Below are 14628 nucleotides of genomic sequence, written 5' to 3' on the forward strand. Positions count from 1 at the left end.
TTTTTTTTTAGCAGAAGTGACTGTCAGGGAGGAAAAAACATGGTCTCCTAAGCGTGCAAAGCAGAGTTTCAATGTGGATAACATGTCCTTGAATTACTGATGTTTGGAGAGCAAATGGAAAGCGTGCCACACTTTCCTTATTTGGAACATCCTTAGTGTATTTGATGCCTTCATTGATAACTTGGGTGAGCAAAGTGTCCATTAGATCTGCAATTGGTGCCTAGAGGACAGGATTTACAAGTGCTCTGGAGCCCTTGGGCATTTAGAGTAATCCTGACAAACTAGATCTGCCTTAATGTGGATGCAATATTGATGAGGATAAAATGAAATTGTGATACAATTAATCCTTTGGACAGTCAAAAGAAGCAAGGACTGAGCTAGTCCTTACTGTTGGGAAGTCAGACCAGCTGAGCTCCCAAGATTCCTCCCAACCAGCGTATCTGGGAAATATCCCTTCAGGAAAGGGGTTGAGTGCAACAGGGAACCACAGAGCTGTGCTGTTATAAAGAAAAGCAATCAACCTGGGATTGCCAACAAGTGCAGCACACAAAATGTGTAGAGAAAGGAGCTGGGGATTGCAGAGAGGATGTGACAGCAGCAGCTACAGGTAAGAGAAATCCTTCTTTGTGGGCATGGCATGATGGGCTTAGGGTGTAAGCAGACAGCCACCATAGGCTTTTGATGAGTTTTATAAAATTAAGGGGATTTGAGCAATTAATTATCCCTGGAGGTCATGAAATCTCTGCCAAAGAATCTTCCTAAGAGCAGATTAAACAACTATGCCCTGAGCAGTTGAGTTCAGCTTGATCCAGCTTCAGGAACTGGTCTAACCATCCTAAGATCACTTCCATTTTTATTTCTGTGATCAAAACAAAGAACTTTTATGCAAGACAAAGCTACTGTGTTTTGTTCCTTTATCTTGTTCCTTTCTCAGTGAAAATTGCCTGGCAAGAGAACCTTTTGGCTTGAAAGTTTCACAGGAGCAGAAGGACTCTTGGTAGGAGGCAAACACTTAACTCCCATTAGCTTTGTAAACATCAGGGTTAGCAACTCTGTGATAACAGTTTACATTTCATCTTCTAGATAACTGTTAGGCTGGATAATTGTCTGGTTAGTAGAGTTTAGCATTGCCAAACATGCAAAACTCACTTGGCAAAGCACATGTATACATTGGCTGATGTTTTGTTTTCCTCTCTCAGTAGTGTAATGGAAGGCTTTAGAAATCATTATTCGGGATAAGAAAGGTTTTACTTGCAGCTTATACATGTATTAAAGTAGCTTAAGGTTTTTAGTGCTCCCCGTCATTAGCTGAACTTACTCGGAAACATGATCTCTTTTTTTTTATCATTTTTAACCAGAACTTAGGAAAAAAAATTGGTGGTAGATGATTTCAGAGCTTAAATTATGAAGGTGAAGGTTTTCTTCTTTCAGCAGTCTTTCCAAGCTTTTATGACCAAGAAATTAATTTACTTTAAAAAAAAATCCCCAAAAAACCAAAACAACTTCTTATGGAGCTGAAGGGAAAATGAACAGTTATTTAGTATCAGCCAGAAACAATCTAATGGTATAGGAGAAAGTTCCAGAGTTCGTTTTTTAACCAGTGCTCCAGTCTATTTTGTAAAAGTGCTGGACTTATTCAACAAGCAAAAGTGAATATAGACCCTGTATTATTAATAAGATCAGCAAAACAGCATTGTATTAAATGTAATTATAATAATTATTTTTTATTATATTAAAATTTTTAATTATATTTAATTTAATATATGTTGTGGAGTTTGCTGAACTTTGTCTTTACTCCTAACAGTGTTTGAAATATGACATTGTAGTTCCCTTGTGTTCAAGAGGCTGGATTATGTCCTCACATACGAACATGCAATTTAAATGAAGTACTGTCAAATTATGCATTTTAATTTGAAAACTACATCTACCCCTAATATCTTGCCAACTTCATCATCAAACAGTTGATTTGTATATTTTAAGGCATTTTATTTTCTTTTTTAGTACGGTGTCAATTGTTTTGGATGGGTTTAGAGAAGGCAGCCCAATATATTTCGCATAAGCAGTACATTACAGGGAAGGGATATGTTCACCTTTCTGTATAACAGAATTATTTTGTGCTTGCATAATTAGGAAATGGTTCTGTGTGATGTTTTCAGGGGTCCTGGATCATTAATTTAAAGTTTGCTAACTGAATCAGAAGGAGCTTTAGGAAAACCAGCATGCCACTGCACACATTTAAATCCAATACTGTACTAGTGCAGAGTGATGATATGTTTAAGACACTTGGGCACATTAATGTCCTTGTCATTTTAACATAGTAATACAGACTGCTTGGGGAAAAAAAAAGGGCACACTCTGGAACAAAAATAATTAAAAATTTCTCATGCGAATATTTTGACAGGTAGGTGTAATTATATGTAAAGACATGTCTCGGGGAGGGAGTGCAAAAATCTTAGGATATATAAAAGATTCATGGAAGATAAAAGAAAAATTCTGCACTGCTGTGAATTAGGGTTTTTTTTTAAGTATTCAAATTCACACCTTATGCAGCATTTCAAAGATTTGTGAATATATAAATAGTTGCAACTCTGATCATTAATTTATTAGTCCAGATTTTTTTTATTTCTTTCCTAATTTTGAAAGGTGCTGGGCAGCATTTTGAAACCCTTTATTTTGTCAGTTGAAAATCAAGTTCCAGATTGTTGGTCTGTTCTAATAGACATGTTTTGTGGTCAACCTTTTCATCACTCTTGTAGACAGGATTGCTCAAATAATCCAGCCATCTAGATACCTTACCTCTGACACTGTTCCTGGATACTAAAAGCATAATAAAGATTACAGGGATAGCAGGTGGGCTGAATTGATTTATGGTGATATGACCTTGCCAGCGTTTGCAATCCCATTGTGAGTGCTGCGATATCAATGTACAATTTCAACTCCTGTCTCTCAGAGCTGTGTGAAAACCTGTCAGGACTATGGATTTCTTTGTTACAACTGTGTGCAGCACTCCTGCCTGTTATTATTTCAGCAAAGAAAGACCATTTCTGCCCTTCCTAGTGGTGCTGGTGTGGGCCAGCTGTACAGCGGGTGTTAAATAAATAATTGCAGAGGACAACTTCTGTTTACTTTTTACATTGCTGACCTTATAATCGGGAATGTTTTGCACAGGATAGAGCTAACACTGTCTGACGTAGGTCAATTCCCTGAGCGCTTGATGGAGAATGAGAGCTTCATTCAGCTGCTTTCAATCATCTTGTGGCAGAGACCCCCCACGAGCAGGTGGGGGCTGCCTTTTGGTAACCTGAGGATGAGCTGGGGGTGGGAGGTGTGTCCAAATGGGGAATGGCACCCACAAAATACCTTAGCTGAGTGCTATCCTCACCTTGTGTTTGCACTTTCCAGTAGGTTAGTAAGTCTGTAGCAAGATTATTTACAAAATTAAGTTATCAAATACATAAACATTGTGGTAGTAGAATAGAAAGAAAGAAACTTTCAAAGCTGTGCATGCTGGCCCAGTGTTCCTCTTGTACTGTGTATTTCACAGCAGAACAGAAATCCTCAAATTTGGGTATCTCTCTAAAAGATGCTTTATGTACAGCTTTTCTCCAACCTTCTGTCTGCATATCTGCTTTCCCACTGACCCAAGAACAAGCACTTCCTTCTTTGCCTTGGTTAGATAATAAAATACTCTGTTTCTGCTGTGGGAGGATAACCTTTCCAATCCAAAACACCCTGAAATCTGGAAGTTCATAATAGACATGGATTTTGAAGGTTTGGCCATTCCCAAACCTATTGGAGCATGGGGACCCTCTTATTCTGTTCCTCTCTAAATGGACTGGAGGCTGTGGCTTCTTCATGCAATGTTCATTTTCAGTAAGGTTTCCTGCAGCCCCAGTCTTTCCTTGGTTTGGACTGCTGGCTTGCAATCCAGGGATGAAGCCAGCAGGCACAGGGAGCTGGTGCTGCCCTGCTCCACAGCAGGGTCCAAAGGCTGTTGGTCTGAAATGGCCAGAGCATTTCCAGTGCAGCTGTGCAGGGCACTCCTGGCCTTGCCTTCCCCATACCCAGCAGCAGATCCCAGGAGCAAGCACAGATCTGGGGAGAGCCAGCACCCAGAGCATTGCCCAGCCAGGGATGCAGATCCTTGGAAGCAGTGTTCCAAACTTGGTCAAGTTATGAGGAGGCTGAGGCCGCTTCAGGGCTTGCGGCAGTGTCAAGTGAGATGGTTTGGAGAGGGATCCTGTGCCCATGTCCAGCAGGTAGCCACCAGAGCTGGGAAGTGGCTGCAGCTGTTGGGATAAGCACACTGCTGCGTAGGCTTGCAGCACAGTGGAATTAGATTGCTGGGAACAGGAGTCATCTGTGGCTCCTGAGCTGAAAACATTATATGCTGCTGCCTTTTCTTTTTGAGACCACTGGGCAGATCTTACTTGCATGCTTTGTAAAGGTTTTTAAAAGAGTTTTGCAGCTCCTTAAAGAACAAAGGGTATAACTAGCTATAAAATTAAACAGTTGTCAGGACTGTGGTAAATGCCAGAAAATGCGCCATGAGTCAGGACACTCCAGGTGCTGGTGGCACATACAGCCTAGGCACAGGGCTATGCCATGTCCCCTGGTAGCAATGACAGTGCTGTGGCATTGTGGCATCCCCTGCTAGTGCCACATGCACTCCTCAGCAGCTTTTGTGGGTCCTCAGGATCTCCTGGGCTGGGGTTTGTGAGGCCTCCATGTTGTTTTGACTGTACTTGCGCCTGACTCTCATCCATAATCAAATTTACAGCAAACTGGGTTGTAAGTGCAAGTCAGAGAGTAAGTGATGGAAACCACATGGGGAAACAAAAGGCACCTCAGCTCTGAAGCTGAGCACTGGTGTCAGGCTGTGCTGGCAGGGAGTCGTGTCATTACATAATGATGCATTTATCCAAACGGTGTTTTGTGTTTTGGGAGACAGATGTGCCTTGCAGTTGCTAGTGGAAGTTAAATGTTAAATATGAAACCCATTCATTTTCTCTTAGTCATACTTTGGATTTAAGCAGATGTTTTCCTAATTTGTGGTTTTCAAATGTAGCATGCTGACAAGACATTTATCATTAACTACAGCTTCATCCATGCAGTTTAGCAAATTGGCCAATTATTAACAGTGAGGGTTGCGTGGTGGTTGATGCATAGTTCCTGCTACTTTGAAAGGCCTCAATTGAAACTCAATACATTTTTACAATATAAATTAATTGAGCTTTGGACCACATCCCTGTTGTGTGAGTGTTCTCTACTCTCACTGTCAGAATGAACAGCCATTTGTAATGCAATGAGTAGCTGTGCTGTCTGTGAGCAGAGGTGGAGGAAAGTGAAGGATAACATTTTTTCAGTAGGAGCATGAAAATGATAGTTTGGTGGTGGTGCTGTGAACTGATGAGATGTCTCAATGGTGTTTCCCAAAGAAAGGAACCACCATATGCCTGAAAAAAATCATCTCCTATTTTCCCAACTCTGGAATTCAAGCAGGCAATTCAGTAATTTATTCATCTCATATATGAGACTTGAAGGACAACACTCAGTGCACCTCTTATTTCTAGGAAGTATAAAGACCTTGATTTTCACCAGCTGGCACTGCAGAAATTTTGTCTTACATTCCAGCTGAACAGGGAAAACTCTTGAGGACAGCTTGTTTGTAGTTGCTTCTCATTCAGTTTTTTTCCTCCTCTATATTTGCATTTGCAAAACTATAGGCTTTGTTACAGAGCAAGCTGCTGTGCAGATTAATAACACAAGGACTGTCAACAATGTGGAATATTTTCTCTTGTTTTATGCAGCCAGATGCAGCCAGGTGGGAAATACCTGTGGGCCTGACTTTAAAATCCTATTTGATGTCCTCTTCTTCACATCTGCCTGCTTTGTAGGAAAAGAGAATAATGATGGTATCACAAAATCAGTCAGGATCAGTGATGTATCAGCAGGGAGGCTGGAGGTTGCATGAAGTGCAGAAAATGGGGGAAATTTCTGATTCGGGGATGGTGTGGGAGGGCCTGTATGGCCTTTGCTTTCCCTGAGTTTGGACACACTAAACCTCTGGCAGCGGGTGTGTATCCCATGCTGGGCTTTAACAGGAGGTGAGTGTAGGTAGGCGTGGGGTGAATTTGGCTAACCCAGATGCCGATCCTTTGCAGCGCTGCCAAGCTCCTGGAGAAGAGTCCATTCTCTGTTGGCGCCCCGAGCCCCCTGCTCCCCTCGCCGGCGAGCCTGCAGCTGGCGCAGCTCCAGGCACAGCTCACGCTCCACAGGCTGAAGTTGGCTCAGACTGCCGTCACCAACAACCCGGCCGCTGCCACTGTCCTCAACCAGGTGCTCTCCAAAGTGGCCATGTCGCAGCCCCTCTTCAACCAGCTGAGGCACCCCACGGTGATGAGCGCCCCGCAAGGCCACTCTGCAGGCCCACCCCAGGGGCCCGGCATCGCCGGCACGAGGTTCCCCTCTGGTGGCATTGCCTTTCCTGCCCAGAGCCCAGCCTTAGCTGCCCCAGGGGGAGGTCTGGGGGCCGTCCAGGCCCAGACCAACGCAATTGTCATGAGTCCCTTTGGAAGTGTCATGGCTCCGACCTCCGGCCAGCAACCCGTGGTGGTGGGTCTCAACAAGGCAGGTGCTTCCACATCTACTGCTGCAGGAGGCTTTTATGAGTACAACAAGCAGAACGCCATCACTGGCGCCTCTCAGGCATTCACCTCAGAGGGGGAACAGTCCAGCCAGCACGGCTTCCTTGCTGGTGGCACCCACACTGCCAGCCCAGCAGCAGGGCCACGCTACGAGAGTCACTTTGGGGCTCCCAGCCAGCTGCAGCACGAGGCGGCAGCGACATTTCCCAAGGAGTCCTACGGGACAGCAGCACAGCATGGTGCAGCACGGGCCTTCCCCGGCGACCCACACACGGGCTCCCATCCGAAAGGAGATCCTGGCCCTGTCTTGCATGGCAGCAGTACAAGCAACCAGTGGGAAAATATCCCTAATTTCCCCAGCCAAAACAAGCCTGACCTCATGCCCGGCGACAGCCTGTGGCCGTCAGCGAGTCAGCAGCAGTATGAAATAAGAAACGAGCTGTACAACCCCGAAGAGCCGACACCTGACACAAAGTTCAGCACGGCCGCCCCCCCCGCCTTCGGCCGCCTCAACCACAGCGCGCAGAGCTTCGGCAGCCCTCGCATGAGGCAGAAGGAGGAGCGCAGTGGCGGCACGCCCGAACTGCCCACCCGCTCCCTGCCGCCGCACCAGCTTGGCGACCTGCGCGGCGTGGCCCCTCTCCACTTCCCCCACATCTGCGCCCTGTGCGACAAGAAGATCTTCGACCTGAAGGTGAGTGGTTTGAGGGCGTCCCTGGGCACCGTTCAGACCCTTGAACAGGCTGTTAAGTGACTGATCTGCCCACCAGCTCCTGCCACCCCTCACTGCCAGTGTCCATCACCACAGAGCTGCCCTGAGAGACGCAGAAACAAAGGGCCATAGTTTTGCTGAGGGCATGGTACAACATCTGTTTCATGGCAGTTACTGGGGCTTCGAGATCTGGTTTTGTTCCACATGCTGCCGTGAAAGACGGTGAGATTGCAGCACTGATGTGAGAAATGTGAGGTCTGAGCTGAAGTCCTAGCTCGCCTCATGGGCCTGGAGCGAGGTGGGGAGGAGCTTGAAGCTGATCCCCCGATACTCAAGCCAGTGTTGCAGCCCCAAGTCTGTAGTTTCATCTGCTTCTCTTTTTCTGATCCCAAAGGCTTCGTCCTAACACAGCCTCATGGAAGCAGCTTGCTTAAACAAACCAGTGCATTTTTTGATAAACTTATTTTAACTATTCCTCTGTAGGAATTTTTTCTTCCTTGTGTCTCACAGGATAATTTAGGGCTCAAAGTCCCCAGGGACTTTGACCTGAAAGCACGAAGCTGGTCAGCTCATGTGGTACAGACTGTGCTCTCTCTCACTTCTCTGTTCTTACTGCCAAGGGAGCTCCAAATTCAACCTCACCCTCAAGAAACAGCTTCCCAGTTTCCTAGGCAGTGTGTTGGAGGTCACGTTATTTAGGTCAGATCTGGAGAATGCCACTGAAGTGGCCCTCTGAGCCCTACAGCCATCCATGGTTGTTCTGGCCTCCTGGTGAGCCCTGCTCAACAAGTCCTTATGACCTTTTCTGTCACATCACAGGACCAGCACCTAACCACAAAGGCATGTGTTCTCATGCTGATGGTGGCCTGACAATAAAATTATAACAGCATGTATGTAAGAAGGAAAATGGCCAGCAGATTAAATAGTACCTGATCCCTACACACCCTGGGGATTTGGGATATTTGAATATATTTGCTTTCATGTTTACCTTTTACACTTTTAGCAACTGCTTGCAAAAGGTTTTGTTTTGGTTACTGCTGCTTGTGGGGCTGGGCTGAAGCAGACCCTGTCAAGGGCATGCTGGGCATTTATTTTTTTCATTAAACACTTAAAAAGTGCAGGGGGAATGCCTGTGAGTTTCGGGAGATCTGTGAGTTGGTGTTTAATGCGCTGCCTCAATTGGAGTATAGAAATGTAAACAGCTGAATGTACTTCAACAAATGTTGCTGATCTAGTGAAATAATAAGCACTGTCCTGGCTGCCTTGAATACTGAACACATTCTTTATGGACATTGCAGGAATGGAGGGTGCTTAGCACCTTGCAGGATGAGGTCTTGTCAAGAGTGAAATAACTCCCTTACTAAAAATACACTGAATTCAAAAGCTAATACAGAGAATGTTTCCTTTTGTAAAATAATTGATAATTTAACATTCAAATAATGAACCAGTAAATGCATTGGTTGAAGGTGTGCTTGGCTCTGACATCATATACTTTGATCTTCAGCATCTCAGTATTGTTTTTAAAATAAGGTAAACTGAATGGAAGAATAATCTTTAGTAAATTTGTCTCAGGATTTTTCCTGTGTTCATTGTCTCTTTGTTTCAACATAGGACTGGGATCAGCACATTAAAGGAAGTCTTCACATTCAAAAATGTATGGCTTTTTCAGATAAGTAAGTATTATTTTAAAGTGAATTCTTCAAACTGAATTGCTAACAGAGTATCTCTTCAGTGGTTTTCCACTGGGAATTTACTGACTAACAATGAAGCTTCAATATTTTTGGTATGTCATGCGTGTCCCTAAAGTTCTTTTCTTTCTTTTCCAGCACTGGTGTCCGGTGTATGTTAAGCTCAGCAGATGGAACCTTGCATTTATCGCCAAATAATGCAGCAGTTTTCAGTCCATCTGGTATCGAAGGTGAATGGTTGTATGTGCAGTAGTTAAAAACATTTCTTTTAGTTGAAAGGGAAATCAGTCTCTGAGGAGAACTGTGTTTTTAAAATAAAATGTGATAAAAGTTTCCAAGGAAGAATTTTGAGAAGTTGTGCACAAAAAAAAGAAAGCCAATACTGTGCTCTTTGAAATATGACTTTTTTTCTTTCAAACAATAGCTTGTTTTCATAATACAACAAAACAGTGCATAATTTGGTGTAGAGACTATGAAATTATTTACTATGTAAATGGGGCATTGCTTACTGAGCACATTAATGCAATTAATATGAGCCAAGATTTTAATGAAATGTGTGTAATCCATTATTTAGATTATCCACCAAATGTTGGCGCATCTTTTATTGCTACACCAGCAAGATCCTTTGGCCAGCCAGGTCCTACATTTTCTTCTCCTCCATCAGGGGTAAGAGTGAGTACCTAAGCAAAAGTACTTAAGTGTCTGTGTTGAGATTCTTGTAGAAGCCACTTCTGCTTACTGGAATTAAAACTCTGAAGGCTTTTTTTTAGACAGTAGTTTGAATATTCACTCTGTAATTTCAACTTCCCTGCAGTTCTTTTATGCTTTTGATTTTGGCTGAATATGAACTTTGTGGTAGTTTTTGCTTTGCCTTTTTTTTTTTTGCCTCTTTTTTTTTTTCCCCAGTGCTAACATTTGTTTCCTTGTCAGAGTTATTTGGGGAGGTGGGTGAATAGGTTTGTGTGTGTTTTCCATTGACTTTTCCCCCCCATTGTCTTGAGTCTTTTTGACCCAGGAAGGTCAGCTCCAGCTTGGAATGAAGATTTGGATTAATTTTGAGTTACCTTCAATATTGAGCCCATCAAGCAACATTCTATATCTCTGGTTATTTGTAGTAATTGCTCTCTGCTTCTCTCACACTGAGATCCTTCTCCCAGATAGCAACAGTGGCAAAGACAGTGACTGCAGCTTCACTGTTGTTCTCCTGGAGGTCCCAGATCAGTTCATTATACTGGATTAACTTTTCCTTAGTTTATTTTAGTGTAGTATTTATAGCCTCTGCTGTCACTGGTAGCCTTTCAGCAAGTTTGTTTTGATGCAGAGCCTTCCATGGTTTAGGTTGATTAGTCCCTGCCCTGCATTCAACACAGGTACCTAGGTACATTGCTCTAATGCACACTTGAGTTCCTAGCTCTATAATCAAAAAAAGCCAGAAAAAAGAAACAACATTAAAAGGAGTTCTCACACTGACAAAGCAGGAACATTTTAAAAGGGGGGGATAAGGGAAATAAAAGCAAACCATATTCATAATGAAAATACAAAGTTGTTAGGGTTAAAATGAAACTCATCACATATCAGAAAGCTACAACTAGAGCTGGACACACCAAAGACTTATGTTAGGGCGTTCATGGAATAGCAGCAGTAATCCAGGGGTTCAACTTTTCACCTTGTTAACTTTTATGTATATATCTCTCCTGAAGTGGTATCAGGCACTCTGAAAAGCCAGGCTGAGTTGTGTCCCTGTGGCACTCCAGTTCACATCAGGCACTGCTTGCAGAAAGTTCACCCAGATTTCCTTAATCCAACCGATTTTCTACAGTGCTGTTTTACTGTGCAAGAGGTTATTTGAAGGGGTTTCAGCTTCTGCCTGTCACAGACACTGTGAGTGCAGGCCAGCAAAGAGCAGAGCTGCTCATGACAGCTGCCTCCAAGGTCAGAGGTGGACTAGTAGTGGGTGCAGAGGAATGTTCCTTTTCATCATGTCTGTCAACTTCACAACAAATGAAATCACTGCTAATACCAGTGTCATTTCTCTTTAGAATCTGTCACTATTTATCATTTAAGCTGCCTGAAGAAGTCCTCTTCTGAATGACCTGCAGTATTTTGAGACATAAAAGAAACAATAACTTTGATTTTCCTGGATGCTGTAAATCCCTTTTTTCTTCAGAAGCCTATTGGATGAACAGGGAGCTATATTAGAGGTGTTAAGACTGAGTTTGCCAGCTGTCATTCACTCTGCAACCCAGGTGGCTTATAATTTATTACACCTTTGCATGGTAGTATTCACTTTCAGCTAAGCTGCTGCCATTTAACTGAGCAGTAGGAGATTACACTTGACCCTGCGTGTAATCATAAACAAAGTGTTCAGATTTCTGGAAGAGCTTGCTCTGTGCTGTCCATCTGCAAATAACTCTATCCCTCTGTAAAAGGCAAGTGCTACCAGTCTTCACTTGGGCATGGTGAGCCATTAGCACTGGAGGGATGAGATTGGCAGTTTTTTACTATCTTTAGAAAAATTTCATGTTAAGCTCAAGAAAGGGATAAAGAATTTGAAAAGCAAGAAGCAACAACAAACGTAAGAAAGCAGCTGTAATAAAAAATCACCAAATTGGATGGGTGAAATAATATTGTAAATAATATGAGGTGCATTTTGCTGTTGTACATAATTTTTTTAGACTTGTTTTTTTTTAATAGCCATGCAGCTACATTGATAACTCGTAGTAGACATTGGTTGCCAAGAAAGTTAACTTCGAGTCTTACTGAAAATTATATTCAACACCTGTCATACAACAGCTCCTCTAACTTCCTGATTGTAGATATGGAAGGTGTATATTCCTTTTCTGGCCATGATTTACAGCTCTGTTTAATGAATGGATCCAGTTTAACTGCAATCAGCTGACAAGATTATTGCTTGGTACAGCCTGTTGACTTCTGGCATGAGTATGTGACCACTTCTTAATCAAGAACTACAGCAGGTTTATGGCATAACATTCTAATTCAAGCCATTGCCAATTGTGGGGAAGTGGCAATGTCTTACATTTGTTTGATTTAATGTGCTGAGGGCTGTGTGTGGGAACATGGGCTCTGCAGCCAAGGCAGTGAAGAGCTGAGCCTTTCTAGTCCAATAGACTCTTACATACCATCTTTTAACAGATCTAACAAAACAAACAGAAGGTGACTGGTGACCTGGGGTGTTCTTACACTGGGACCGTATTAGATGTTTCCTTTTCCTTTTCCTCTAGCTGTAGTAGTGTTCTTCTGTTCTGTGCTACATGCTGCCTTGCCAGATGTGTGCAGACATCACTACCTTTTCTGTTCAACTGGTGTTGAATTGCTTCATCTTTTTTCCAGGATCAGGTCTTTTTTATTTTTCTGCCAGAATAAAAACCTTACTTTTGGACTTTTGCACTTCATTGACTTACCTTATGCACCTGAGTGCGCTGTGTGAGATGCAAGCTCAGTAGCTGATCACTGTGTAATGTAGGGTTCTAATGCAGCAGAAATACACAAATGGTTAAGTGGTGAAGTCTGGAGGGAAGGCAACAGGATGGAGGTGTAAATAAGATAACATTAGCTCTGTAACTTGTGAACTTGCTGACAAGCCAAACATTTGTGATGGCTCTGGTGAACTTGATCCCACAAGATTACATGATTTGCATCTTCCCTTGAATGGCACAATTTTAACCGAAGGTAGAGTTACTTCTTCAGTAAAATCCTAATGCAGAGGTCACAAACATGGAGGTAGTCTGGAAAGATTTAATCCTGTGTGAGTGACGTTTTCCTTGTCATTAGCTATGGTAAATTAACATTCTCTCTGGCTGTACCCTGATGCCTTTGCACAGGGAGTGTAGAGGCTGCTTCCCATGCCAGGGAGATGGGCACCTCTTTCGGAACTGCCCCAGCACTCCAAAATAGACTTCCACCCTTGGGAAGTGATCACCACTCCAGTGCCCTGTGTCTGTGCCAGCCCAGTTTGGGAGCTCTGCCTCTCTGCATGTCCAGTGCTCACTGTGCCCCCAGGGGGAAGTCCTTCCTCCTGTGTGTTGGTGCAGTGAGAGGGAAAAGTAGCAGGTTTTCTAACCCCAGGTACAGCTGTGTGTTCTCTCACAAGTCAAGTGGGATCGCTTTTACCCCAGGCCCAGTCTGTTCCATGAAGAAGGATTTAAATTTAGTCCCTACTATCCTGAACATCCATGTAGTCACATAAACTGATCTCCTATATCCATAAATTCAGCAAGGACTGCAGTGAGCAGTTAGTTTTTGCAGGAGTATTGATCCTGTTTGCAGGACAGTCTCCCTTCTAGAAATCCTCTCTGGACTTTGCAAAGTCCAGGGATGGAGACTGCATTGCAACCTCTACTGCAACTAAGCATTTCCATTTCCATTTTTACTTCTAAACCTCTAAATTGTAAAATGCAAGTTTTAAAGAATATTTTTTTCTTAATAGCAGGTGAGAAGAGCATTTAATTTTTTTTTTCAGAAATGTAAGATGTTATCTAGTGAAGAGAATATCTAACATAAAAACATGGTTTGAGTTGGGCTTTTTCCCCCCAGTTTCCTCAGAGGAAATCTACACTGGGTCGAGTTGTTCACATTTGCAACCTCCCCGAGGGAAGCTGCACAGAGAATGATGTCATTAACCTGGGCCTCCCATTTGGAAAGGTCACCAACTATATCCTCATGAAATCTACTAATCAGGTACTGTACATGTGGGGTTACCAGTGTTGACATCTGTTGGCATAAAGACATAAAGATATGAAGACATAAACATAAAGGCAGAGTCTTTGGGGGAAAACCTCTTATTTAGCAATAGAAACTTTAACATATGAAGCCTGCTCTTGAAGTGAAAAAAAAAGTTGGTGGTCACTGAATTAGGCGAGGATGTAAACATGACCACATCTAAACAAGTTCTTGTTTAAAGGAAGATTAGATACCAGTCATTTAGTTTTTAACTGAACCATCTTCTAAGGTGACATATTGGCTTTAATAGCTGGTTTGAAACTATTATTGTAGTTAAAGAAAGAATGAGAAATGGACTGAGTATTATAATTTTGGCTTCAGGCCTGGAAAGCTACCCAGTTTTGTACTATCAAGACATTTTGCATGAGAAGCATCCAGAGAAAATGTATTGTGCTACCTTTTCTCTCTTGTACTTCGTATTCTTAATTATGTCATAGATTGTAAAGTTCTCTCAATTTGTGCTAGGCCTTTCTGGAAATGGCTTACAGTGAAGCAGCTCAAGCCATGGTACAGTACTACAAAGAAAAACCTGCTATGATAAATGATGACAAGTTACTTATTAGGATGTCTAAAAGATACAAGGAATTGCAGCTGAAGGTAAGATGGTCATTCTTGATCAAATCATATGAGTTTCCATGACACATCTGGAGAATGCATTTTAAAAGATTCTTGCTAGTTACTGATTTCTAATTAATGCTTTAATATGATAGAAAAAGAAATAAAGATAAACTAAGGAGTGTGTATTATCAATCTTTTACACTTGATCTTATTCTAAATTGTAACTCTTGGAAGAGACCTCATTTTCTCTGATCCTTTCAATCCATTATTTCAAAAAATCCCT

The 14628-nt window shown here is 42.6% G+C and overlaps 1 protein-coding gene across 5 annotated transcripts in view; it reads left to right on the plus strand.

Annotated features, from left to right (window-relative positions):
• RBM20 (RNA binding motif protein 20) overlaps positions 1–14628 on the plus strand; it is a 107827-nt gene that overhangs the window by 74623 nt on the left and 18576 nt on the right. For all 5 annotated transcript variants that reach the window (XM_064431270.1, XM_064431267.1, XM_064431269.1 and 2 more), the window contains 6 exons: positions 6165–7341; positions 8971–9032; positions 9186–9277; positions 9622–9713; positions 13602–13745; positions 14253–14384. In XM_064431270.1, coding sequence (XP_064287340.1) covers positions 6165–7341; positions 8971–9032; positions 9186–9277; positions 9622–9713; positions 13602–13745; positions 14253–14384 — 1699 coding nt within the window. The remainder of the gene's footprint in view (positions 1–6164; positions 7342–8970; positions 9033–9185; positions 9278–9621; positions 9714–13601; positions 13746–14252; positions 14385–14628) is intronic.

This window comes from Passer domesticus, chromosome 8 (assembly GCF_036417665.1).
Source record: "Passer domesticus isolate bPasDom1 chromosome 8, bPasDom1.hap1, whole genome shotgun sequence".
In the NCBI taxonomy this organism is placed as follows: Eukaryota; Metazoa; Chordata; class Aves; order Passeriformes; family Passeridae; genus Passer; species Passer domesticus.